The sequence below is a fragment of the Gracilinanus agilis genome, chromosome 2, assembly GCF_016433145.1.
Source record: "Gracilinanus agilis isolate LMUSP501 chromosome 2, AgileGrace, whole genome shotgun sequence".
NCBI classification, from domain to species: domain Eukaryota; kingdom Metazoa; phylum Chordata; class Mammalia; order Didelphimorphia; family Didelphidae; genus Gracilinanus; species Gracilinanus agilis.
Window position 1 is genome coordinate 509,630,271 of NC_058131.1, and position 26,738 is coordinate 509,657,008.

General features: G+C 33.0%; 1 protein-coding gene across 1 annotated transcript in view; it reads right to left on the bottom strand.

Moving 5' to 3' along the window:
- Positions 1–1,497: 1,497 nt before the first annotated feature.
- Positions 1,498–26,738, bottom strand: part of LOC123234050 (cation channel sperm-associated protein subunit beta-like) — a 168,612-nt gene continuing 143,371 nt past the window's right edge. The window contains exons 22-25 of the mRNA XM_044660001.1: positions 18,502–18,640; positions 13,428–13,528; positions 9,302–9,376; positions 1,498–1,698 (exon numbers count right to left, since the gene is read on the bottom strand). Coding sequence (XP_044515936.1) covers positions 1,498–1,698; positions 9,302–9,376; positions 13,428–13,528; positions 18,502–18,640 — 516 coding nt within the window. The remainder of the gene's footprint in view (positions 1,699–9,301; positions 9,377–13,427; positions 13,529–18,501; positions 18,641–26,738) is intronic.

Genomic DNA, 26,738 nt, shown 5'->3' on the forward strand with positions numbered 1-26,738 from the left:
AGAGATGTCAGTTGGCCCTCTTCCTGCTTCTTGCATAGTTCATCCATGCTGAATCATTAAAATATTTATTCTCTAGTGAATAGCCTTAGGCCCTAGTTCACTCCAAGTGCTTAAAAGCTCCATATGATGATCTTTTAGCTACGCACTGTCCCAGCATCTAAAGGCCTCTGTTTCCCTTTGTTTATATGGGCTGAAAAAATTACTCGCTATGACTTTTTTGGTATTTCCTGATTGTGACTCAGATGGGTACTTTTTCATATCTTTGTAGGGTAAGATCCTCATTATTCTGCAATCTTAAATGGTCTTAGCCTTATATTTCTCAAATTATAGAAAAATATAAATGAAAAAGAATCCCCCTTTCATTAAGAAAGGACAAAGAAGTTATACTTAAATATTAGCCAATTAGTTAACATCAGACTTTACAAAATGCAAGGTAAAATATCTGTTAGACTAAAATATAAAATATAAACTACTAAATAGAATTGAACTCCAAAATTACATACTCTATAGTATGACCTTATTATTTAAAAAATGGAGACATTAATTTTAAGTATAACTAAAGCATGAAAATATTCATAAAGATATTCATAAGTAAAAAAATTTATTAGAACTAAAGAATAAAATCCAACCAACTGGATCATTAATGGTTAATGAAAAATTATAACATTTAAGTCTGTTGCTAGTTAGAATTAAAATTTAATATAGTAGCTAGATTGATGTACAAATAATTCATTTGATATTTTTAATTATAATAAAAAGATGATTTTAAAATTCACAATAAAATGTGCATTTTGATTAATATAAAATGGCAAAACAATAAGTCCAATATGTTTAGAAATAAAAAGGCATGAAAATAACATGAAAAACTCTAACATCAAGGAAGAGAGAAAGAATAAGATAAAAAAATTAAGCCTAACATAAAAATTAATAGTTTGGGAAAAGAAAACAAAACTTCATTTATTTTGATTTTTAGTTATTCAGATACATGGAGAATAACAAGATAAATTTGATTTCTTTCATATACTGTATATAATGATAAGAAAATAAATTATATTTTAAGTAAATGCACACAATCTGACTTCTTAAGCAAAAATCTACAAAATATGACCAAACTAATATTTCACAAAACTGTAATTTCAGAATAAATCAAAGTAGCAATATAGATATGCATTAAAAAGAGAAGTAAGATTATCAAAAAAGGGAAGAGAATTGCATAATGGTGAAGGAAAAAATGAATAAAAAGAATAAAAATTAGGCACAATCCTCAAATACATTCCAAATAGTATGACAGTTAAATTCATAAAAATAAATATATCTTAAATCATTTTTTCAAAGAGCTAATTTAGTATTAAGAGTTTTTAATATTATCATTTATTTTACCTACTTAACCCTATGAAGCCTTGTGCTGTAAATTATTTTAAAAGAATATAATTGATTAAGAAACAAATCATACTGGTTGCCCTGTACGTATTTACTTTTCCTGTTATCAGCAAGAACTTATATAATTGATGTTCTATTTCGCATTATTACTACGGCTCTTTTCCACCTCCTAAACATGTTTTTAAATGGCTTCCACACTTGGATATTATACAATTCAAAAAGAAATCCAAAAAAAAAGATTCCCCCTACAACTGCAGCTGTTACACTAGCAATAAGAGGTTTTCCTGGAAATGCAGTCGGTACATCATCCACATAGATCTGAAAAAGAAAAAAAAAATCTTTTAACATCACAAACTCTAATTATTAAATTTACTCTTATTCTCTGGGATCCCTCAACTGATGTCATAACTCCTGACTGTAGTTCACAAAAAAAACCCTTTACTCATTCCATTGAAGCCTCAGAACAAGACATTTAGTAGGTTAAGCATGTAGGCAGAATGTTGCTTGGCATATTCTGTGAGTGTAAACCATTATCGCAGCATTCAGATAGAGAGTGTTAGGGATCAAGTACAAAATTTAGTCTGAGTGGACTGAAATGTGAGAGTGACTGTGTTCTATAAAAAATATTCATAGCAATTCTAGTTGTAGAAGCTTAAAACTGATAACTATAAGAGAGTGTTCGCCCATTCTGGAATGGCTAAAAAGTTATGATGTACAAAAGTAATGAAACACTACTTTGCTGTAAGAAATGATGGAATGGAAAGTTTCAGAGGATACTGAGAAGACGTCTATAAACAGATGCAGAGTGAACAGAACTACAAGGGAACTTAGAGAATGACAAAGTCACTATGGAGAAAAACAACTTTGAAAGACTTAAAAATGCTAATAAATAAAATAATAATAAACGACAAGTTCAGCAACCTAAAGATGAATCATACCAACCACATCCACCAGAAGGGTGATAGATATGAACTCCAGAATGAGTCACATATTTTTTATAGGTGACCAATGTGGGAATTTGTTTTCCTGAATTATGTGTTCATTGTGAGGATTGATTATTTTCATTATTCAACTCTGGGGGAATGGGAGAGAGTGAATAAATGGTTATAAATATATCTTTTAAGAGTTTGACAGAGACCAGGAGTTCTTGCCATCTTGTATAATCTGGAGTCTAGAGTGCTCACTACTGTGATACTGCAAGAGAAGTGTGATTGTGTATAGTATCTCTGAGAGGAGAGGATTTGGGGCTTGGATGATCATATGCAGTATATACCAACAGGAAATAGGAAATTCCTCCACTTTTGCTCCCTAGTTTATCCTAGAACTCCCTAGGAGCCAATCTGCATTTTGAACAACTTAGATATTCAAAGTCATGCCAACCTATGTCTACTTTTGCCTTATACAATAAGGATTTTTCCTTTTAATTGAAGGAAAGAAATGTGTTCATGTATGATAAGTGGGGAAGGCATACACATATCTTTATTAGTTTTAACACCTTATTTCACCTTATTATTTAACACCTTGCTAATATAATTAGAGGTTATATTCACTAGATCACTTCTATATATTCCTAAACACACACATATCTTTATAATTACTTTTAACACATTATTAACAGATTGTGATTATATTCTCTAGATCACTTCTATATATTCATAAACATACATATACACACAGGTTGTCTCACATTGGAAAATAAACTCTATGTCTTTTTTTGTAGGCTCAGTGCAATGGGTAGCATATAAAATATATAAAATCAGGCCGATTGGACAAATTCAATTGCATGCTGAGGGAAGGAATGTCTACTTATTCCAAAAATATTTCCTTATATATATTAAAAGTTTGTCATGTCCTCAGAATCTTTTAATATGATATATAACCATCATTTTCTCTCTGTTTGTATGAGGAAATATTATTTTCTCCATATTTATCTTGGACAAATATGTTTGGTAATTGATTAAAAATATTGAATGAGTTTTTGTCAGGATACTTTCTAGATCTATCATCACATATTTTACAATTACCAGAGGATATATTAAGATGTTAATTGCATAGGTATGATTTTCCTTATTTTTTTAAACCCTTACCTTCTGCCTTAGAATCAATACTATGTATTGTTTCCAAAGAGAAGAGTGTTAAAAGGCTAGGCAATGAGGGTTAAGTGACTTGCCCAGGGTCACACAGCTAGGAAGTGTCTGAGACTAGATTATTTTCTCTTTTTTAATAATTATAATTTTTATAATTATAATATGATATGCTTCTCCTTATTATCCTGGGACTTTATGTAATATAAGTTTTGTTTCATTTTCAGTAGTTATGGAGTTTTGAGTTCTATAAACTGAAAATATTTCACATAAAATATATAACTACATAATTTGTCTATATATAGAAGGGTCACTTGTATTTTTTAAATTTTTATGATTGGAATATGAGGCCTTTTAATTTTTAATTTTATTAATTTTAATTTATTTTTTGAAAATTTTATTGAATTAATTTAGAACATTTTCCCATAGTTACAGGATTCACGTTCCTTCCCTCCTCTCCCCCCATTCCCCTCCCATAGTTGACACACAATTCCACTGGATTTTACATGCGTCATTGATCAAAACCTATTCCCATATTACTGATATCTGTACTAGGGTGATAGCTTAGAATCTACATCCCCAGTCATCTCCCCATCAACCCTTGTGATCAAGCAATTGTTTTTCTTCTGTGTTTCTGCTATGAGTCCTTTTTAAAAAGAAAGTTTTAATCTGACTACTAACTAAAAACTACATGTTTAAAGGTTTTGCTTGTGATTTAGGTGCCACTATGGATTTACAGTAAATGAATAATTGTGAATCTTGTTTGGCCCTGACATAATGCAATTTTGCAAAGAAGTTAGGGTCCTTTTAGTGTAACTGTTATTTCATTATATTATTTGTAGTATTTTCAGTTTTTGTTTCCTCGTTTGTACCATTTCCATTTTAATTGTGTTGGAATATTATAATGACTTAGAAGACCAAATAATATTCATATCCTCCTCCAGATGTTTTCTGTCTCCTCTGACTTACCATTTTCCAGATTTATGCAGTGTATTTCAATTGGTTAGAATATTATTTTTATTCATCGTGCTGCTTTGATTCCCTATTTTACACCTTAACCTATCATCTTGTTTTTAAATGCCAATTAAGGAAATATTACATTTCTGATATATATTCCTTTGTTGTTTCCTAGGTTCTGTTCTATGTATTTCTTTTCAATTGCTTTTAAGTATGTTATTCAGGTTTCAAGTGTTTTATTAGTGAATTTCATGTGTATGGTGTCTATAGTTGGTTAATTTCTTTGTATGGACATCTTATGATTAAATCAAAAGCAGCCACATCTGGTAGTCTCTGTTATACTTCCACGAGTGGGCTAGAGTTAGCTCTAACTAGCTACTGAGATACTATTTCAGTATGAGCATTTACACTTCAGAAATCAGCAATTGTTATAAATGAAGTTTTGACTTATTGCCTTGTTGGTTTTCCAGCATTACAAGTTAATAACACAGATCAAACTTAAAAGCTATGTGTACAGGAGACCTTTCTCCCCACCCCTATCCTGGTTATTAAATATTTATCAGAACACTCCTATATTTCTCTATAAACATTGTTTGACTCAGCAGGAGTATAGTAGAAGGTTCGGAGAATGAAGCCATCACTGGATTAGAAGCTTGGTTACTATGATCTAGTAATAATGATGATGATGATGAGAGTAACGAATTTACCTAGTGAGTTAAAGTTTTCAGAGTGCTTTACCTTCATTATTTGATTTGAGCCTCATAAAACTCCCATGGATATCTTCTATCAGCCTTTAGTATTCTTCTGTGAAGTGGCATTTGTCCTCTTAGGAAGCATTTCTCTAAAATTTTAACCCATCTATGAAACAGTCTAAGAGCATCTACCAGTTATCTTCCTTTTTGATGTGATATTATTACTCATTCCATATCTGCCTTTGGGTCAAGGGTTTTATAGTTTGTTAATATTACATAAAAATTTATTTGGACACTTGCAGTTATTCAATTTGCTATGCCAAATATATACATTAAAACTGGCATTATGAAAGGATTGATTGCCAAAGAACTTTGACTTATGGATTATTTAATTAACAAGCACTTATTTGCCAAAAACCTATTACATACAAAGCACTGTTAAATGTAATAGCATCTACACAAAATAAAATAAGTGATTCTACTCTCAAGAGCTTATATTTTAATAGGAGAGATAAGATAGATAATCTAATTAAATAAGAAGAAATATAAACAAAATTAAATGTAAATGATATCACTAATTTTTTTTTATCTACACAACCACACTGTTCTCCTTCATAATTATGTTTAGTGTGTCTTGCCTAAACAAGACCTCAATATTTATATTACCTTAACCATTGACTCTAATTGATATCTAAATTCCAACTCGATAACTCTTATTAAAAGTAGCATTAATATTTTTGTTATATTAATACAACACATGCTCTATGTATGAATGTCTCTCTAATAGTTTGTCTTTGCTTCTGTAAAGATTATTTTATATTTGTATTTACATTTTTCAGTTTGTCTTAGAAATCAATAAATTTTCGTTTTCTAGGTATTTTTCTAGAGTTTTGTTTGGAGAATAAATAATTTTTTGTGCATTTTGTATCCTGCTACTTTACTAAAACATTCGTGTAGATTTTTTTAGTGTTACAATTAAAATTATCTCAAGAGATTGATTTTTGGGTAAGAATATGTTTATTGATAATTTGTTAGGTCATCATCATAACTGATAAAGTGATATAATTCTCTATGGTTCTCCCTCAAAAATCAAGGGATCAACTGAGCTGGGTTAGGCAGTCTGATAAATTGATTTTTAGGAGCTCATTATTGCGCCTCTGCCTTGAACATTCCAAGACATCTTTAATTGGTGATAGTTAATTAAGTGGGGATCCATCAACCTATCCACTCTTCCCCATATCTACATCATGGGAAATGTGTACAAAGGAAAAGAATCCTTGTCCCCTTTGATTATTAAACAAATTCTGTTAAAAAGGAAGACATTCTTTGGGATTCCAGAGGATAAAAAAAAATATAAAAAGATGCAGACTGGATGGTATATCTGACCTAGCTCCAAGACAGATGAATACAAAGTAATGTTCCCTAAAATATAGGAATTAATACAGTATATGAAAAACAAATTCTCATAATAAGTAGGTAATATAGCCCATGAGGTTTTATTTTTTATAATTTTTAATAATAGGATAAAATTGAATTTTAAATTAATTCTCAAACATAAGAATAAAAATACTGAAAATCAAAATTTTGAGCTTGCCCTTTTCCTTTTAGCAACCTTATTACAACTTTCATTCTCATAGATAAGTCTTTATCAAGAGCAAGTCCAGAGATAAGTCCAGAGCAAGATAAGTGCAAAGCAAGATTAAATTACCCCCCACCCAGGGTTCTAGAGCTATACTTAAGAATAGGATATGATTCTTTGATGTCATTAGCTCAAAACCTTACTAGTGTGTTTATTCCAAATATTATCAGTTGAGAATATTTTAGTCAACCAACTGTAAGCAGCAGTTACAAAAGGAATAATTGTTAAATTGGCACAATTAAAACAGTTAGTATAAAAACATTTCCCCCAAATCTATGATAATCTCTCTGGGAAAATCAAACATAGTCCAGAGAAGAATAGGTTCAAACTTAGAAAACACCCATTGGCAAAAGGATAATTCATAACCCTTGGTATCTGGAAACCCTTTCCTGTCATTCATGCTGTGTTCAAGGAACTCCCTTTAGACATGATTTATTTTATTTTTTGGGTTCCTTGTAGAACTATGAATTTACTGCCAATATGTCTTTGGTACCTAATAGGGACACTGCCATAAAATGAAGCTGGAATACTTATGGAAAGCCCTCTGCACTCTTCAAAGCTCACAAAATCCTTCTCCACATAAAGGTAGGGGAAGAGAAAGAAACCTTGGTTCATGCCAGAGCCAAAGCCATTCTTTAGTTCCAATGTGGCTCTCCTTAGGAGTTTAAAAAAATGTATCCCAAATTCTCAAACGATCCAGTTCTAACCTAGCTTAAAAATGTATAGACTACCCTAGAAGCAAACAAGCTTTCTTGGTCTATCTCAATATGTTTTCTCATTCTGCTGCATTATCACGTCATTTACAAAGACTTTTAAAAAAGATATATAGATATGTGTTAGCATTGATTAATTGGGTATCATTTCCAACTCTAGATGGGTTGGGTTGGTTTGGGTTGGATTGGGTTGATTAGTAAGCAAATCAAGTCCACCCTTATATTTTCACTGTTTCTTTTATAATCATCCCTTTATGTCTAGTTTTTTGTTTTTGTTTTCGATACAAAACTTTTCCAGACATTTCACTACCTCTCAATCTCTCTCTACCTTCACCATATGGCCATGGCATACATTATTAGTCCATTAATACTACTATAATTTACCATTTCTCTTTATCTCTGTCGCTGTCTGTCTGTCTGTCTGTCTCTGTCTTTCTGTCTTGCCTTCTCTTGCATGAGTCAGACATGAGTAGAATTTGTGAAAGCAACTCTATCAAATATCCTCATTTCTATGTTTGAACAATTTTTTTTTACTGCCATAATTTTCCTTCCTTTTTCCCTCTCCCTCCCTAAAATTAGGGTGTTTTCAGGATCAAAATCATGATAATACAAAAACAAATTATTCCAATGCAAAAGAAAAGAAAGGTCATATTTTAAGAAAGTAACTCATTGGCCATTTTTTTCACTTAAAATATCATGTATGCGACATACAAAGACAAGAAATTGAAAATGAAAAGACAAGAGTTCCATGGTTGTTGAAAGATATTTTCAGAAACTCTAATGCTCAGAATTAGTGGAATTTGGCAATGAATACTGGACATGAGACAAAGAGGTTTGTTTAATTATGTTGAGGGCTAAAATAAAAGGAAGAACTAATATGACTAGTTTTGAAGTGGATAGTGTGACAACAAAGGTTAACAGAAACTAGAGATATTAAGCCTTTCTTTTAATTCTGATTACTTCATCTTTTTCTGAAAGCATATATGTGTATGTATAAAAAATAGGATAAAATGGATAATAGGAATGGAAACTTAGGACAAATAAGTCATTAAGCCAACAAATTCTTCAAATAATAAACAATGATTAGATGTTTTACTTAAAAATGTTCAACACTTGGTTTCAAAAAGATTGAAAGTAAAAAACAAAGGAATCATGACTAGAAAAAATTCTCATGTCTTTAAGTTTCAAACTTAATTGGGGTGAAAAATGTGATATTTAAGCCTCTCTAAATGAATGCGATTAGAACTACAAGAATAACAGTATAAAATACACTATGTATCATACCTAGACCATGTCACTTTTCTACTATTGTGCTCAATTCTGGTCCTCATTTTAGAATAAGACAATAGAATGGCTTTTTTTAAGGAAATGGAATCAATATTGAATAGAATGCTATAGAAAGGGTACAGGATATATCATATAGAGCAGTAGTCTCTGACTCAGGACACCTGGATTTCCAATAGTGATTCTTCTACAGGTCACATCATGTCTACAAGTCTCAATTTTTTTCTCTTTTAATTTGTGGTATAGAGTATATTACTTACACTTCCTTCTTAATAATGTTGTTGAAAGTTTCTTTATAAACCTTAAAATGTTACGTGTCTGAGTACATATTGATTATTATTAATAGTGAGATAAACAATCTCCACTCATGCTTGGTACTCATCCTTATCTGCAATACCAACAATGGGCCAGTAATTTTGCCAGTGCTCTCAGCTCTAAGCTATTATTAAATGATAAATTTAATAAGAATTTAATGAGAATACTCCATTTAAGTTTTGTCTAATTAGCAATTATTTCCCCCTCAAACATTAAGACCCAGAACTTGTACCATACCTGAAACTCATCAGCTAAGTCACAAAAAGTGACTCCAGGAATAACTGTTACTCTGAAATGGAAGAGCTCAGATCCCTAAGGAAAAAACAAACAGAAAATTAGCAATAAGTTGCAGGACTAGCCTTTATATTCTTTTCTGGTAAACTAGTCAAATATTAGGAATATCTGCTGCACTGATAATCAACCTTAACATTCTAAGAAGCAAGGGAGAGAACCTAATTCCAAGTTTCTATTAAAGCCAAGTTTAAATGGAATACTAATAATATGGAGCCCAATTTGACATGCATACCCAGAGTAAGGATGGTGGGAGTGACATAGATGAGAGAAATTTCAAAATAAGGAAATGCTAGCCAAGGTGTGTTATGGTATGAACTTGATACATCCCCAGATGTGTACAGTATTTATGAATACCTATTACGAATGCTGAATCATTGGTCAATTGTGCTCAACACAAATTAGATTAACATGCCAGGTAGTATGATGAAAATATTTTCATGAAACAGAGTATTTTGATAGAGTAGCAAAAGGGTTGTAGGATACAAAGAAACCATTGTAAAGATTAACATGACACTGACAATGATGGAAAGAGTACTGTTTGATGTTCTGTTAATACCAGAAAAAAAATAGAAATTTCAATACCCCACCTGGTGAAAATTTCAATACCCCACAATATAGAAGGTGCTGTTTACAAAACTGAAGAAACCCCATGAATATTTTCATTAGGTGCCAATACCATATCAAAGTAAAACTGGAAACAAATTTGACCATTTATAGGCAAAAGTTCTAGACTGCTTCTTCTCAATGATACTCTCAACTCTAAGTCATACTGTAGATTTCCTGACTAATTCAGGATAATTCCAAATGTTCACTTATTTCCCTAAGCATATGAATAACAGGTAAAATTGAAGACTTACTGAAATCTTCAGAGGGAAGAGTTGAAAATACTAAGATAAGTTAAAATGCTCACTTTGGATTTCTAGGTCATGTATTTTGCAAAAGAGCATGTTGACTTCTTATTTCCTTTTGTGTACCCTATGATCTGGGATAATGGCTTTCTGGCTATTTCTCCAATAAGATTCTCCATCTCTAGATTCTTTGCATATTTAATGACTGTCCACCATTCCTGGAACTCTCCCCTTTTATCTCCATCTCCTGGATTCCCTCATTTCTTTCAAGCCCCAGGTTTCACTTTCTACAAGTAATCTTTTCAAAAGTCTGCTTAATACTGGTGCCTTTCCTCTGGTGAATATCTCCAATTGATTCTGAACATATTTTGTTTATGTACAGTTATCCCCATATTAAACTGTGAATTTCTTGAGATCAAGGACTGAGGTTTCATTTATTTTGGTCCTCCTTTGTGCTGAGCACAGTGGCAGAACATAATAGGCTTTTAATAAATGCATAATGATTTGACTTTATTGGTCACTTTTAAAAAATCCTTTTTAGTACTTTAACCAACCCCCAAAAGGAATTATATCACAGATATAGAACAATTACAATTAAAGCTACAGGACAAAAATTAAATATCCTCTAAGGTAAAATTCTTATCTCTATTTTTCAAAGAGTTCACTCAATACCCTGTCCCCACTAGATTTCATGATCCCAGGGAAAGCATAGAAGTTTACCTTATAAATTTTCCATTGCAGGGTCTATTCTAGTACTTTCTCTACTGCAGAGACTTCATTGACACACCTTTTATTCTCTTTTCCATCATACCACAAATATGCAATGAATAACTAGTTTTGTGAGGAGGAAAAATTTTGAAAATATGCTGCCTTTTGACTGGACTTCAGTCCTAATATTGTAGAGATTCTGCAATGAACACCCTTCCTCTTCTACCATGTAAAAAGTAACAGAAAGTGATTCAACTCAACTACGAGAAAGCCAAAAATCAAGAAAGAATCTGGGCCAGGGACCAGGATGCCAGGTCTGAAGGAAAGGAAACTGAAACTATTTGGTGTTAGTATTGTCTTCAAAAGGTATTAAGTGAAAGGACCAGTGTTCCCACCCATATAAAGGGAAGATACAGTGAGTGATTGATAGAGGAATCTTTTTTTAAAAAAAAGCTAATCAGCTAATAATTTCAAGAAAAAAAATCTCTCAGTAAAAGCACAGTCTTAGTCTAGATTACAGCCTAATTCTCGGTGGAGTTTGAAGCTCGAGGTGTTCACAACTATTTTCCATTAAAAAAAATTAATAGATGAACCAAATCTATCCAAAGCAAAAAAAAAGCTTCCAGGGATAGGAGGAAAAAACAGCTTCCTTGATGTTGCTTAAAAGTCTGTTCCTATTTCCAAGGCAAGTAAAACAAATTGGTAGAGATTCTTAACGTACTGCTTAGACTGTCCCTTGATCTCTCTTGTTCTTAGTGTCATTTATTGTTTTGACTCGAGTATTTTTCTGTCTTGGCTTTCTGATCACCGTAGGCTTTGTTATCTATCCCAGCACACTATGTAGACATATCCTTTATGATATGATTTCTCAGAATCTCTTTTGACTAATCTCATTTGTCATTCTTTTTTCTGGAAAGACTCAGATTCTTGATTTTCCCTGATCTACCAATGAATGAGCTGATCTCAGACTTGTAGATTTTCACTGACCCTACTCTGAAATCCTTGCCTTTGCCACCTGAAGACACAATCTGGACAGGGACATCTGAGTATCATGAAGTCACCATATGGGACTTGATTGCTAATTTCTGAGTTTTTAATATTGGAAGCATTTGAATTTTCTGTAGAGAGTCTTAAGGTCATTTTAACTTATGACTAGATTGCCCAGTGTCACTTTTTAGGCAAATAGTCTCAGCAATGCCTAGATTTAGAGGGAACTTTTAGAAATATTGAGAGAATTCTATAAGTCAGCTAGGTAGATCAGTGGATTGAGAGCCAGCCCTGGAGAAGGGAAGCATCAAACACTTCCTGGCTGTGGGACCTTGGGCAACTCACTTAACCATAAATGCCTAATCCTTACTACTCTTCTGCCTTATAATTACCACTTAGTATTGATTCTAAAACAGAAGGTAAAGGTTTAAAAATAAAAGAGAGAAAAAGCTGTGGTCCAAAGAGGAATCCCTCAGGCCCATCTTGATCCCAATCTAAAATTGGGCCTGTATCCAAGAGAGTCTAGTAGACCAAAATATTGGGAAGAAAAATTCCTTTCCATACTAACTTTGTTATTCAGAGACCCTGTGGAGTGGGAAATATAAAAAGTTGCTTCAAATCTATAACATTTGCAAATTCCGATGGGAGAAAAAGGTATAAATCATTAATCTTAAAGCAATAATTTAATAGTGATGACAAATTGTATAAAAAATCCTATGATACATGGTTGCATGAGACAAGGGAAAAGGAGGCATCAAAACAAAGCACCATGGTAAATTCAAGGAGAGAGAGAATTTTTAATCGGAAAATGATCATTTACGGAAAGTTTCATGAAGGAGGGAGTTTCTGGGTACTGGAAAAAGAAGCATTTCAGTGGGCAAGTCATGAAAAAAGTGCTATAAGGTTTGGGGAATGGTAAGTGTGAAAGCATAGTAGATGGACAAGATCAAGAAACAGCGAAAAGTTCAGCTAGAATAGAATATAGTCTGTGAAAGGAAGCTGAGTTTAATACTGGAAAGATAGGCTGAATTTAGAAAATGGATAATTTAAAGTACTAGGCAAAAAAATTTGTATTTCATTCAGACATCAATAGGTTGTCACTGGAAATTGAGCAGTGATCTAGGTAGTCATCAGGCTAGGATGGAAGAAGTAGCACCAATAGTTGAGGCTTAAAGATGCCTCAGAATTGTATGATATGTACATATCATAATGTATATATATATATATATGTACATGTATATGTGTATATATACTCATTCTCAAAATAAAAATAATTGGGAATAAATTACACTTCTTTACTTTATACTTGTGCTGACTCTGTAATTCATTTGCACTTAAAATTAAATTTCATTTCATTAAGAATTTACATGAATACAAATGTTGATGGGAGATGAGCACACACGACCTTAGATGTCTCATAACTTCCTTTATGGATGGCCTTTCATACTATCGGTGGTCTATATGCTATTACAAACTTTGAAGCTGACAATCTTCTAAAGATATACTGTATAAAAATACAAACTTACAGTTATGCTTAGATTGAGGGATTTGGGGTTATACACAGGACGAAAAATCAAGCTTTCTACATGTTGCTTCAATTTCTTCATATCATCTGGCACATGTTGTTCTATAATACACAAAAGTTATCTTTTAGGCAAATATTTTCCCATTAAAACAATATTATGGTTATGGTTTGTAAGAGCTCATATGTATGTAATTCATTAAGGTTACAGGGAAATACAAAATAGCATTATACTCATTTTATATATAAAGGACTGGGTCAGCCAGATAAAATGATTTGTCCAAAAGAGCATAATACTCTTAATGGCTTTCTAAGATTCACGTGTATAATAAACTCAATGGACTTGTGGACTGTTCTGAAAATCTGGCCATTATTGATAAATAGTGTGTGTCAGAAACCATGACTTGACACTATGTGTAACGAGGATAAACTAGAGAATGTTCCAGAAAGAACCAGGATAAAAGAAGGATGCCGGTTTTCATCATGTTATCATAATTTTAGCAATAATACAAGAAAAATTAATTGAAGGAACTAGTATAGGTAAACAGGAAACTAAATTATCTACTATTGGAAGTGATATGACAGTTTATTTAAAAAACTCTAGCATCAACTAAAATTGTTGAAATGACAACTTGAATAAGTTTAAGGATATGAAATGAATCCAGAAAAATCATCAATATTTTTGCATATTAAACAATATCAGGTAGAAAATAAAGAGAAATTCCATTTAAAATAACTATAGAATATATAAACTGCTTGAAAGTCTACCTACTAACACACATACAGTTACTGTATATATGTAAGCACAAAATATTCTTCATGGAAATAAAGACATCTAAATAATTGGGCAAATTTTAAATGCTCATGCATCTAGTTCACTCATTCCCCAAATGCAGCCATTTTTACAGTGTAGATAGGAGATCTATGGCTATATTAACTAAACAAATATTTATTAAGCGTCTATTGTGCTTAATGTTAAATACTAGAGATAGAAAAAGAGGCAAAAAAATAGTTTCTGTCCTTAAGGAGCTCACAATCAAATGAGGGGGACAACATGCAAACAAGCTACATATATAGTGTAACTAAGAAATAATTAAAAGAGAGAAAGAACTTCTGATGCCAAGATGGCAGAGAGAGAGGCAGAAACTTGTTTAATCTCTCTAAAATTCCTCTCCAAAATTTTTAGAACAAAGCCTCTTTATGATTTTGCAACAGTGAAGCAGTTTTTTCATCCCAGGAGAGCTTGGAGAGTCAGCAGGAAAGGTCTCTCTCACTGGAATAGGAGGGGAACGAGTTCCAAGGGCAGAGCCAAGATGGTGGAGTAAGGCAGAGAAGTCCAAGGACACCATCAGAATAACCTCCAATCGATATTTTTTTTAAAAAACCACAAAACAAATACAGTAGTGAAAGAACCAACAAGGAGATAGAGAGAAACAACTTTCAAGAAAAGAAAGACTAAAAAGGTAGGCAGAGAAAATCCGGAGCACCGGGGCAAAGGGGAGCACAGTCAGCAAGACTATAGCAAGGGGTGAAGAGCAAGTAAAGGGCAAGCCACACTTCCTCATCACAGATATATGGACACGAACTATCCACATCCATGAATCTATATTTTCTCTCTTTTAAAACTGAAAACTTCTTCAATGTTTTTCTTGAAGCTGTTTTGACTTCATTGTCTTCTTTTTAGTTGGATTGGTCTTTCTACCAGATATTTATGACCAGTTTATTGTTGTTGTTGTTTACTAATCTTCTCGCCCTATTTCATGATTGGGAACTTTTTGTTAAAGTTGGACTCTGTTCCTTGAGAGGGAGTGGAGAAGAGAAGGGCACTGTCTCATATTTCAAACTTTTTTTGAACTTCTATTTTTAGAGGCAGTACTGAATGGTTCGAAGTTTCCAGTGCTTTGAAGGTGGTGTGATCTGGGGAGAGGTTGGGGATCTTTAGATTGCAGTCTACATTTTCTCTTCAGGTCCTCGGCTCCCTTGGGACTGGAAACAGTAGTAATCCCTTACAATTATAATTGATCCAACTCCTCAGGACCTCTGCTTCTTTGGAACTATAAATGATTCCACACAGTCCCAGAACCCTTGTGACCAAAACTCATACTGTTCCTCTGGCTCTCCTTTGACTGAAAGTGTTTCTCCCTGCCTTTGAATTATGATTTTGAAGTGTGTATAGGCAATGGATGTTTCCGTTCTGCATTCAGTGCTAGCACAAAAGTCTCTTGTAATCTCTTTGACTAATTGCCGTGTCTCCTTACAATCTCTGACTTTAGTGTTCCTCAAACTGCTGCTACTTCTATTGCCACAACCTAAACCCACCACTGATGTTTTCAATTCATGTGAACTCTGGGTCTGGATCCACCCTGTGTCACTGATCTCTCTTTCTGCCTCCTAAATTACCTGGGGCAGAAAGAATGTCTCATCTTGAACTTTTGTTGGCTTTGCACTCTAGAACTTTATTTGAGGAATTATCTTAAAGCTTTTTTTTGGAGAACATTGAGAGATCTCAGCTGAATGTAGTTTCCCTACTTCACTAAACTGAAGTTCAATTCATTTCAAATATTTTTTTTTAAACTCTGACTGCAGTCAGGTGAAGTCAGTTCAGGTTTTATGTTAATTTGCCTTCCAGATCAAGATGTCTCTCTACCTTCTAGAAATGCATATTCATATTATGGAGGCAATTTCCAATAGAAAAAAAAATCACTAAGTACAACATTAGTTCATTGTCTTAGTTTTGTTAGCATTTGCTGCTATGGTCCTTGTATCTCCATGTATCAGAGGCATTGGAATTTTCTGCAATGTGGTATTTTTCAGTCATTTTTTCAGTTATTTTTGGATCTGTTCCCTAATTCAATGAGATACATTTAAGGCACAGAATTGGATAAGAGATTACATACACACACAGAAAGGACCCATGAATATCAATATTTCTTTCTGAATACAGATGTACTAGCTGTTTGGCAGCTGGCAAAATGGACAGAGAAAACTTTGAGGAACTTCAAAGACAAAGATATCCCAATTTTCGTGTTACTCTTTCCAAAGAGAGAGAGCAACTAAATAAGCCCATAACACTCTATATGCAATTCATGTACCCAATAACTTTATTGTTTGGTCTGTAATGCCTAATTGTATTCACAAAATTCACCAAGTAATTGCTTTGCTTGGATACTCATTACTATTAGAAGAATATCATCCAGTCTCCTGAAACTGTACATTAATGGTCTTTTCTTGACCTTTCTTTGCTTTCCTTACGTATCTTAATTACTGCATCTTGGAGTTGCAGTAAGGCAGTGGAGAAAAGGTCTTTGCAGAGTTGATGAGGGTGTTAATGAAGCAATCATTTAGCCTCAGAACTTTAGCCCTATATTCTTTCGTCTAAATATGTCCTCTGGATCTTATGAATCTATGATGTCTACTACATTGATCATATCATTACAGCACTCTTACCCCTGAATCATGCTATATTTTCTTCTTCCTCATCATCCTGAACCCAATCTAGAAACTTCAAGTTATCAAGTGGGAAAGGACCTAAAAGGTCATCCAGAACAGCCCATGTCACTATGAAAAATCTGGAATTACTCATTATCTCTAGGATAAAATACAAACTTCTCATGCTGACATCTACTGCTTTCCACAATGTGGATCCCACCTACTTTCCCATTCTCACTCCACATTACTCCCCTTTACTCTTTCTCTGCCCTAGTCACACTGACTGGCTAGTGTGCTTCTTGTACATGGTTCTATTTTTCAACTCACTGCTTTACACAAGAACTTCGTCATAATTCACATATTCCCCTCTACCCTGTCTTCTTCTTATAAAGTTCCTACCTTCCTTCAGACTATGAGTGCCATATGTGTCATAAGGCCTTCCTTGACCCCAATTATCAACAGTCTCTTTTCCCAGAAATTATTACGAATCATCTTGCATATATTTTACATTTATTTATTTGTATTCTAGCATAACATAAGCCTTTAAGATAAGAATTGTATACTTTTTGTGTTTTTGTATTTTTGTGATTTTTCCTCCTTCACAATAGGCATGGTAAATGTTTGATGAACTAAATTTGGTGAACTCCCTTTCAAAATGTAAGCTCCATCTGCAATCCAACTGGCAATCAGAAGACTTCTAGTGGCAAAGAATTTATATTCCCCTCTGCTCCATTCCACTCTGAAACTGAGATAGCACATTCCATTCAAGGCTAGATTCTTAAGTTTTAAAGTTGTTCTTTTTTCCTTTCTACATATTAAGCCAGAATCAACTTTCCCCAAAATGGCACACTGTTCCTAAGCAGAAGTCCTTTTTTTTCCAGGTTATTTATCTTCAGTGCTTTGCTATCTTTGTTACGTCCTTTGGATTCGTTTGTCAGTGTCGTTTCTAAAATGTGGTATCCAGAACTACATATACTTCTTTAGATGATTGACATTTAAATTGGGGTTATTATTACCCTTGTACTAGACACTTTATTTCTAAAATGACATTAGTATTTTTTTTGCTGCCATATCACCTTACTGATCCATTACAAAACTATGTCCTTTTAAGCCCTATATATCTTTTTCACATGATTTCTTAACACACATTTCTCTCTCCTGTATTTTAGGCAGTTTATTTTTTTTAACCCAAACATAACATCTAACATTTATTGCTATTGAAGTTTTTCTTAATGATTTAGCCCTTTATTCCAACCAGCCAAAATCTTTTGATGCACTTTTGTTAGTCAATGCATTAACATTTTGTTATCCTCATTTCTTAAAGCAAAATGCACTGTACCATTAAAAAACTTATTAAGAATTAACTCTTATCAAGAAAACAAACACAAGGTTGATTATGACACAATGAAAATAATTTTCAAATTTTTTAGATTTGAAATTCTGAAATGTTTGAAGCAATATAATCTAGCTTAATACTAAAAAGGGCCAGGTTGAAGCAAGGTAGGGATAAACATACTTGTAATTTCTGACTATTTTCCAAAATTTCTTGTGAACCTATAAAGTCCAACATATGTCCATTTGTAAATCACTGGCATATGTGATTCAATAATTTATGCTCAGGTAGAAATAAATAAATCATCAAGCCTTACTGACTTTCCAGTTTCCTCTATTATTTAATTCTGATATAGTAACAAAATATGGAGCTTCCATTTGTATATCTCTCAAATTTCCATTGTGGATTTTCAAAGAAATAGGATACTGATTAACAGGAAACTGATGCCGAGGAACCTAAAACACAAATTTCAAGAGGACTTTTTAACATGGAAAAATATCACAAATATTTCTTTAAAAAATTAAATTATTTTGAATTTGAGTTTTGGGCAAATAATGTAGTAAGATAATTTTAAATGTGAAATATACCTCTAGGTTTTCCCTTAAGTAATGGAAAGGAATCTTTTTTTGGCCAGAAACTCAAAATATACAAACTAGTATATATTGTAAATGTAATAAAATGGAGTATCAGTATTCCCTTCTTTATTCAGAGTTTCATAGAATGTGAGAACTAGAAGGAACCTTAAAATAATCTTAATTCCTCATTTTACAAATGAGAAAACTGAGGCCCAGATAAATTAATTAGTTTATTCAAGGTGGTCCAGCCAATAAGCTATAGAATCAGAACACAATATAGATCTCTATTAGTTGAGTATTAGAATATAAATTAGAAATTGTATTTTATTAGGGCAATATCTAGATTGTTACTTAGTTTTTTTTTAAATCTCTGATTTTCCATCAATGACTTATTAAGCACCAACTGATCTGAAAATATATACATATAAAAGCAACAATATAAAATATATAATCAATAGTATAATATATATATACATACATATGTGGAGAGAGTGTGTGAGAGAAAGAGAGAGTACAAAAGATGTTATAGAGTACAGAGAAGAATTTTACCCATTTAGGAGTTTTCAGTTTTAAAAGATAGATTAATGGATATGGAGAAGTTCATATATATGTCTACACATAGATTATTAGTTTTATATATTCCAAAATAGAAACAATTCTGATCATGATGTCAAATGAGCTGGAATTAAATAGCAGTATATTATTGGAGTAATTAGGTAGTATAATGGATAAAACACTGAGCCTGGAGTCAGGAAGACTTGAGTTCAAATCCAGGTCTCAGATACATTCTAACTTTGTGACTTTGAACAAGTCACTTAACCCTGCCAAGTTTCCTCAGTTTTAAAGTGGGGGAAATTGCAGTGTGACAGAAATTAGGTATAGACTAGCATCTCACACTATATACCAAGATGAGATCAAAATGGGTATATAATGTGGACATTTAAAGTAATATAAGGGAGCATTTAAATTGTGCTCAGTGGATTGAAAGCAAGACCCATAGATGGGAGATCCTGGGATCAAATATGGCCTGATACTTTCTAGCTGTGTGACTGTAAGCAAGTCATTTAAACCATTGCCTAGTCTTTGCCTGTTCTACCTTGGAACAAATAAATAGAAATGATTTTCAGGCAGAAGGCAAAAGTTTAAAAAAGACTCCTTTAAGAAAATTTGGGCAACATGGAAAATTTTATCTCTCTGATGTACAGATAAGGAAAGAATTTATAACCAAATAAGAAAAAAAATACCACAAGAAGTAAAATGTGTAATTTTGGTTATATTAAATTGGAAAGGTTTTGCATACATAAAATCAATACAGTCAAGATTAGGAGGAAAATAGGAAACTTGGGGAAAATACACCAACTTCCCCTAATAAAAATGTTATTTATTTAAAATGTAGGTTACTGAATCTAACTTATGAAAATAAAGTCATCCCTCAGTTTATAAATGATCAAAAGATATAAACAGCTGTCAGAAGAAGACACATAAAAGTTATTACTAGTCATATAAAAATACTTTAAATCACTATTGATTAGAAAAATGCAAATTGAAACAATTTTGAGGTATCACTTCACATCTATCAAATTGGCTGACACGATAGGAAAGCAAAATGACAAATACTGGAGTATCTGTTAAAAAATGTGAACACTAACGCACTATTTGTGGAGTTGTAAATTGATCCAAGTTTCCTGGAGAATAATTTGGAACTATGCCTAAAGTGGTATATATTCTGCATACTCTGTGATCCAAAAATACCAGTAGTAGATCTATATATCAAAGAGATAAAAGAAAAAGGTAAAAAAATCTATATGTACAAATATATTTATAACAGCTTCTTTGTGATGGCAAAAAAATGGAAACTGAGGGAATGCCCATCATTTGGTGGGAATGATTGAATAAATTGTATTATGTAATTAAGATGGACTATAATTGTGCTATAAAACTTGATAAAATGCATTTTTTTCTTTCAGAAGTTTTCAGAAGGTTTCAGAAAAAAATGGGAAAACTTATATAATGTAAAGTAAAATGAGTAGAACCAAGAGAATATTGTACACAATAATGTAAGGGTGATCAACTGTGAAAGACTTAGCTACTTTGATCAATACAATAATCCAAGACAGTTCCAAAGGACTCATGATCAAAATGGCATCCACTTCCAGAGAAAGAACTGATGATTCTGAGGTCAGACTGAAGAATATTTTTTTCACTGTATTTTTCTTGATTTTATTTTTTTCAACATGTCAATATGGAAGCCATGAAATATGATGGGGATTAAAAGTTGGGAATAGATTTTGCATTTTTAGTATATTCCAAATCATATTTCTAGACTTCCATTGAACCAATGACAACTTTTCCATTGACCATTTGGGGAAGGGTGGAGTAAAATCAGGGAAATGGGTTAATTCTGAATAACTGCAGCATTGACTAATGGCCAAACAATATGCTACTCCCCACTCAGAATGTTAAATATTTTTTGATCACCTGACTGTGTACTGCTCTCTTTGAACTAGTAAAAAACAAGAGAATGAACTAGTCTTGGTCAGTAAGTGCATTTCAACTAGCATCACAATTTAACACTCCATTAACAGAATGAAAATCAAGTTTTTTGTTTGCTTCTAAAAAGCTTGGTAAGAAACCCAACTAAGCAAAGTCATTCTAGGACTTAAAGATGGACCTAAGAGAAAGCCAATAAAGAGATTAAAAATAGAAAAGATGTGTAAAGATTTTATAGCAAATTCTTTTTACTATTGGTGACAGAAAAGGAACTACATTTGAACTATAATATTGCCATCCCCAAAGTTCTTCAATACGAAACAGAAATTTTGCTGGAGAAAACAAGCATAGGAAAAGTAGTCAGGTTAGTCCAAGTATATAAAAGACGTTCATGTTGAGTAAATACAAATTTGAGAGTATTGAATGATTGATTCTCAAGAGATCTAAATAAAAGGGATTTTTAAAAATGATATGAAAAAACTCATATATTTTCTAATTATCAAAAGAGCAACAAGAAAAAATGTGTACAAACTTATTAACCCACATGCTTAACTTCCCATCTTCACTCAGTGTTTATGAGAGCAACCTTGAGGAAGATATGATAAAGAACCAAATAACTTTTAAAAATCATGTTATATAATAGACTATACATTTACTATCACCCAATTGGCTAAAAGTTACTATAGAATTTTATTGTGCTTATTGTGTATTGAATGCAACCAAAGCATTTATGAGGAAAACATTGTATAGCAAAATATAATTTTACAGATTTTTCTTGTGAACTATTAAAAGAGATGACTAAGAAGTACAAAGTGGATAATATACACCTGGCTAATGAAAGTTGGTTATAATTGAAAATAAATTGAAGACAGAGGTGATGCATGCTAAAATTCTGGAAAATACCATTTAAAAAAAATGGTAGAAAACTGACTGTGGGAAGCAGAATAAGATGGTGGAGTACAAGCAGCAATTCAACTGAAATTTCTCAACATTCCCCTCTAAACATCTATACAATAGATTTTTAAATCAATTTCTGGAGTGGTAGAGCCAATAAAAGATCAAGGTGAGACATTTTTCTTACCCAAGACAATTTAGTAAGTCAGCAGAAGTCTACGGCATTGGGGTGGGAGTCTGGCCCAGCAGGCAACACACACAGTTGCGGCACCAACACCAGCACCAGCAGATTCTAGAGTTCTCAGTCCAGAGATGATAAGAGGGTTAGGCAACTGGTCAGGAAGAGATTATAAGGGACTTTTTGTAGGCCCCAGGTGCTAGAACCTGTTGCATGCCCATATGAAATTCTAGGTTGCGGCCTTTGGTCATAGTTCTAAAATAAAGTGGAACACTAGCACTTGTAGCTGCAAGAGATCAGGGACCCTTGAAATAATTCCTCATTAGAAGAGTGATTGTGTTCCTTCATAAGTGAGTATGGGCTCTCATCTCATTTCCAAGACAGAGAAGAGAGGTAGCAATTGCTCTTACAGGGGAGTATGATATTTGATCATAGTTCCATCATGGAGAAGGATGTTGTCACAATGGAGCAGGGACCATGGCATCAGTTCCAAAGTAGAAAGGAGTACTGGCATATTTTGGCTCTCAGAGGACAGGGGACCAGATCACAGTTCCAGGGCCAAAAGGAGCACTAATCCTTGTGGTTGCAAGGAATCGAGGTCATTTCCTGAATAAAGACCAGAACACAGACCAAATGAACAGCAACCACAACTTCCCTTAGATAATATCATCTTGGAAGCACCAAAAATTATTGACCCCCAGAATCAGTTCTGAAAACAGTAGTACAAAAAACTTGAACTTGGGAGTATGGTCCTTTAACTTCTGGAGCAAAGCACACTTTTAAGATAAAGTTCATAGTCAAGAACATAGCCTAGGAAAATGATCAACAACAACAAAAAATAACTGGACCATAAAAATCTACTCTGGTGACGGAGAAGATCAAGGTGAAAACTTAGAAAGAAGACATGGACATTAAAATAGCTTTAAGGAAAACCTCACCAAAAAAAAAGTGAAATGGGCAGAAGTCTAACAAGAAAAAGAATAAACATTCAAAAAGGATTTAAAAAATAAAATAAGGAAAATGGGGAAAGAATAATGAAAGAAAATTATGAAAATAGAGTCAACAGCTTGGTTAAAAAGGCATAAAAATATTAACTATAATAACACCTTAAAGAAACAAAACTGGCCAAATTATAGAAAAGGCACAAAAATTCACTGAAATGAAGAATGCCTTAGAAAGTAGAATTGACCAAATGAAAAAAATTGGTACAAAATTTCACTAAAGTATTCTTTTAAGCAGAGTTGGTCAAATGGAAAAAGTCATAAAAATTCACTGAATAAAACAATTAATTAACAATGAGAACATCAAGAAACAGTTAAAAAACAAATCTAGAAATAAATTAAATAGATATGATTTAATTTTAAAATATTTTTCAGGTTTCATGTCAATATAATTTTGATAATCATTTTCTGAAATTTTGTGATCCAAGTTCTCCCTCCCTCCTCTACAACTCCTTCCCCCAGGATAGCTTATAATATATTATAGGTCGTTTATGTGTTATCATACTATATATTGCCATGTTTATCATATTATAAAAGAAGACACATATTATTTACACCAGAGAAAAATTCATGGAGGAAATATTTAAAGTGAATAATGGTGGTGAAAAAAGCAAGAGTAAGAGGCAGAGCCAAGGTTGTGGAGAAGGTATAGGAACCCATCTAATTTCTACTAAATAACCCTCCAAAAAACAATGATATAATGCCTCAAAATGAATTTTGGAGTAGCATAACCCACAAAGAGACAAGGCGAAGTAATTTTTCAACTCAAAACAATACGGAAAGCTGGCACAAAGGATCTAATGCACTAGGGTCAAGGTAGGGCAAAGAACATTAGTACAGGCCACACAGTGGCAATAGGCTTTGGGCATAGCTGATGCAGCATCCAAGACTTCTAGAATTCTCAGTCACAGATGGTAAGGAGAGTCAGACAGGAGCTCAAAAGATTATAGGGTTCCATTTGCTGGCTCTGGGTATAAGACTTTTGTTGCATAGCCTATATGAAGAACCAGACTTCCTCTGGGGAAGCCTCAGGGTGAGGAGGAACACCAGAATACACTGGTTCTTGCAGCCACGGGGGAGCAGGGGATCCTAGTCAGTGTTCCAAGGGGTAAAAGAGTACTTTGGGTTATTCATAGACCAGACCACAGGCCAGAAAAGTATTAAACACAATTCTCTTTATATTATATCACCTTGGAAGTACTAAAAGCAGGTAGATCCCCAATGCCAGTTCTGAAGGCAGCTGCACAAAGACCCTGAAGCTTGGAACAGTGCTCCCTTCACCAGAGTTAGAGAGTCCAACTTTAATGGTAGTTTTTAATCAAAAGAAAAGAAAAAAGATAGGAAAAAGAGCAAACATCAAAAAGTGAAACTCAACATAGAAAGTTGTTTTGGTGTCAGAGTAGACTCAAACTCAGAAAAAGACAACAAAGTCAATACTGCTTCATCCAAAACCTCCAAGAAAAATTGATCTAAATGAATTAATTACTTAATTACAATTACTTAAATTGCCATTAAGAGCAAATAATGCTCTTAAACAAGCCCCAAAAGAATTAATGGAGAAGCTCAAAAAGGATTTTACAAATCAAATAAGAGAGGTAAAGGAAAAATTGAGAAAAGAAATGAGAATGATACAGGAAAATTATGAAAAGAGAGTCAACAACTTGGAAAAAGAAACACAAAAGAACACTGAAGAAATTAATGTCTTAAAAAATAGAATAGTCCAACTGGTAAAAGTCGCATAAAAATCCAAAGAAAAGGAGAACATTGTATAAAACAGAATTGGCCAAATAGAAAAAGATATACAAATATGTACTGAAGAGAAAAAACTTCTTGAAAGACAGAATTGGCCCTTTGGAAAAAGAAGTACAAATATTCACTGAGGAAAAGAACTCTTTACATAGTACAACTGGTCAAATGGAAAAGGAGGTACAAAAGTCAGTCATGAAAATCAAGTCATAAAAATTAGAATTGGACAAGTGGCAGCTATTGATTACCTGAGACATCAAGAAAAAAATCAAACCAAAAATAGGGTGAATAAACAAATAGAAGAAAATTTGAAATATCTTCTGGAAAAACAACTGACCTGGAAAAAAATACAGAAGAGATAATTTAAGAATTGTTGGAATACCTGAAAGACATGATCCATAAAAGTAGTAAGAAATCATCTTCCAAGGAATCATCAAGGAAAACTGTCCTGATATTCTAGAACCAGAGGACAAAATAGAAATTGAAGAATCCACTGCTCATCTCGTGAAAGAGATCCCAAAAGAATAACTCCCAGAAATAGTATAGCCAAATTTCAAAACTCCCAGGTCAAGGAGAAAACATATCAAGCACTCAAAAAGAAACAATTCAACCATAATGGAGCCAAAACTAGGATAACACAAGATTTAGAAGCTTCTACACTAAAGGATTGGTGTGCCTGGAATATGATATTCCAGACGACAAAGAGCTATAAGAATCACTTACCTAGAGAAATTACCTAGAGATCTATTTTCCTTCAGTGGAAAAAATGATTATTCAGTGAAATAGAGGACTTTCAAACATTCCTGATGAAAAGACCAGAGATGAATAGAAAATTTGGCTCTCAAATAGAAGACTCAATAGAATCATAAAAGGTAAATAGGAAAGAGAAATCAAAAGACTTTCAATAATGTTAAACTGTGTACATGCCTATATAGTAAGATGATTCTTGTAACATCAAAGAAATTTGTCATCTTTATGGCATTTAGAAGAAGTATACATATACAGAAAGTTGGAGTGTGAGTCAATATGATGGCATGATACGAAAAATAAAAATAAATTAAGACACAATAAAGATGAATGCATTGGGAGGAGAGGGAAGGGAAAAATAGAATGGGGCAAACTATTGCACATAAAATAGACATGAGTGTTCATAGTGTACAGGAAGGTGGGAGATGTGGGCAAGAGAATGTGTGAACTTTACTCTCATCAGAACTGGCTCAATGAGGAAAGAACATACACTAAGAACAACAATATTGGGTATAGAAAGCTAGCTTACCTTATAAGATAATAGGAAGGGAAGCAGAAAAAAGAAGGTGGAGTGGGGTTGATAAAAAAGAGGGCAAATTAAGAGTTTTGAAGGTCAGAAACCAAAGAGGAGCTAACAGGATGGAAAATAATACGCAGTAATTATAATGGTGCAACGGTTTTTTTACAAGTCTCTCTAATAAAGTCCTCATTTCTCAAACTCAGAGCAAGTTAACACGAGGATTATTCACTATGATCAGGTTGGATTTATACCAGGATGCAAGGATGGTTTAATATTAGGAAAACCATCCACATAATTGAGATCATATCAACAACCAAATCAACAGAAATCACATGATTATCTCAATAGATGCAGAAAAAGCCTTTGGCAAAATACAACACTCATTCCTATTGAAAACACTAG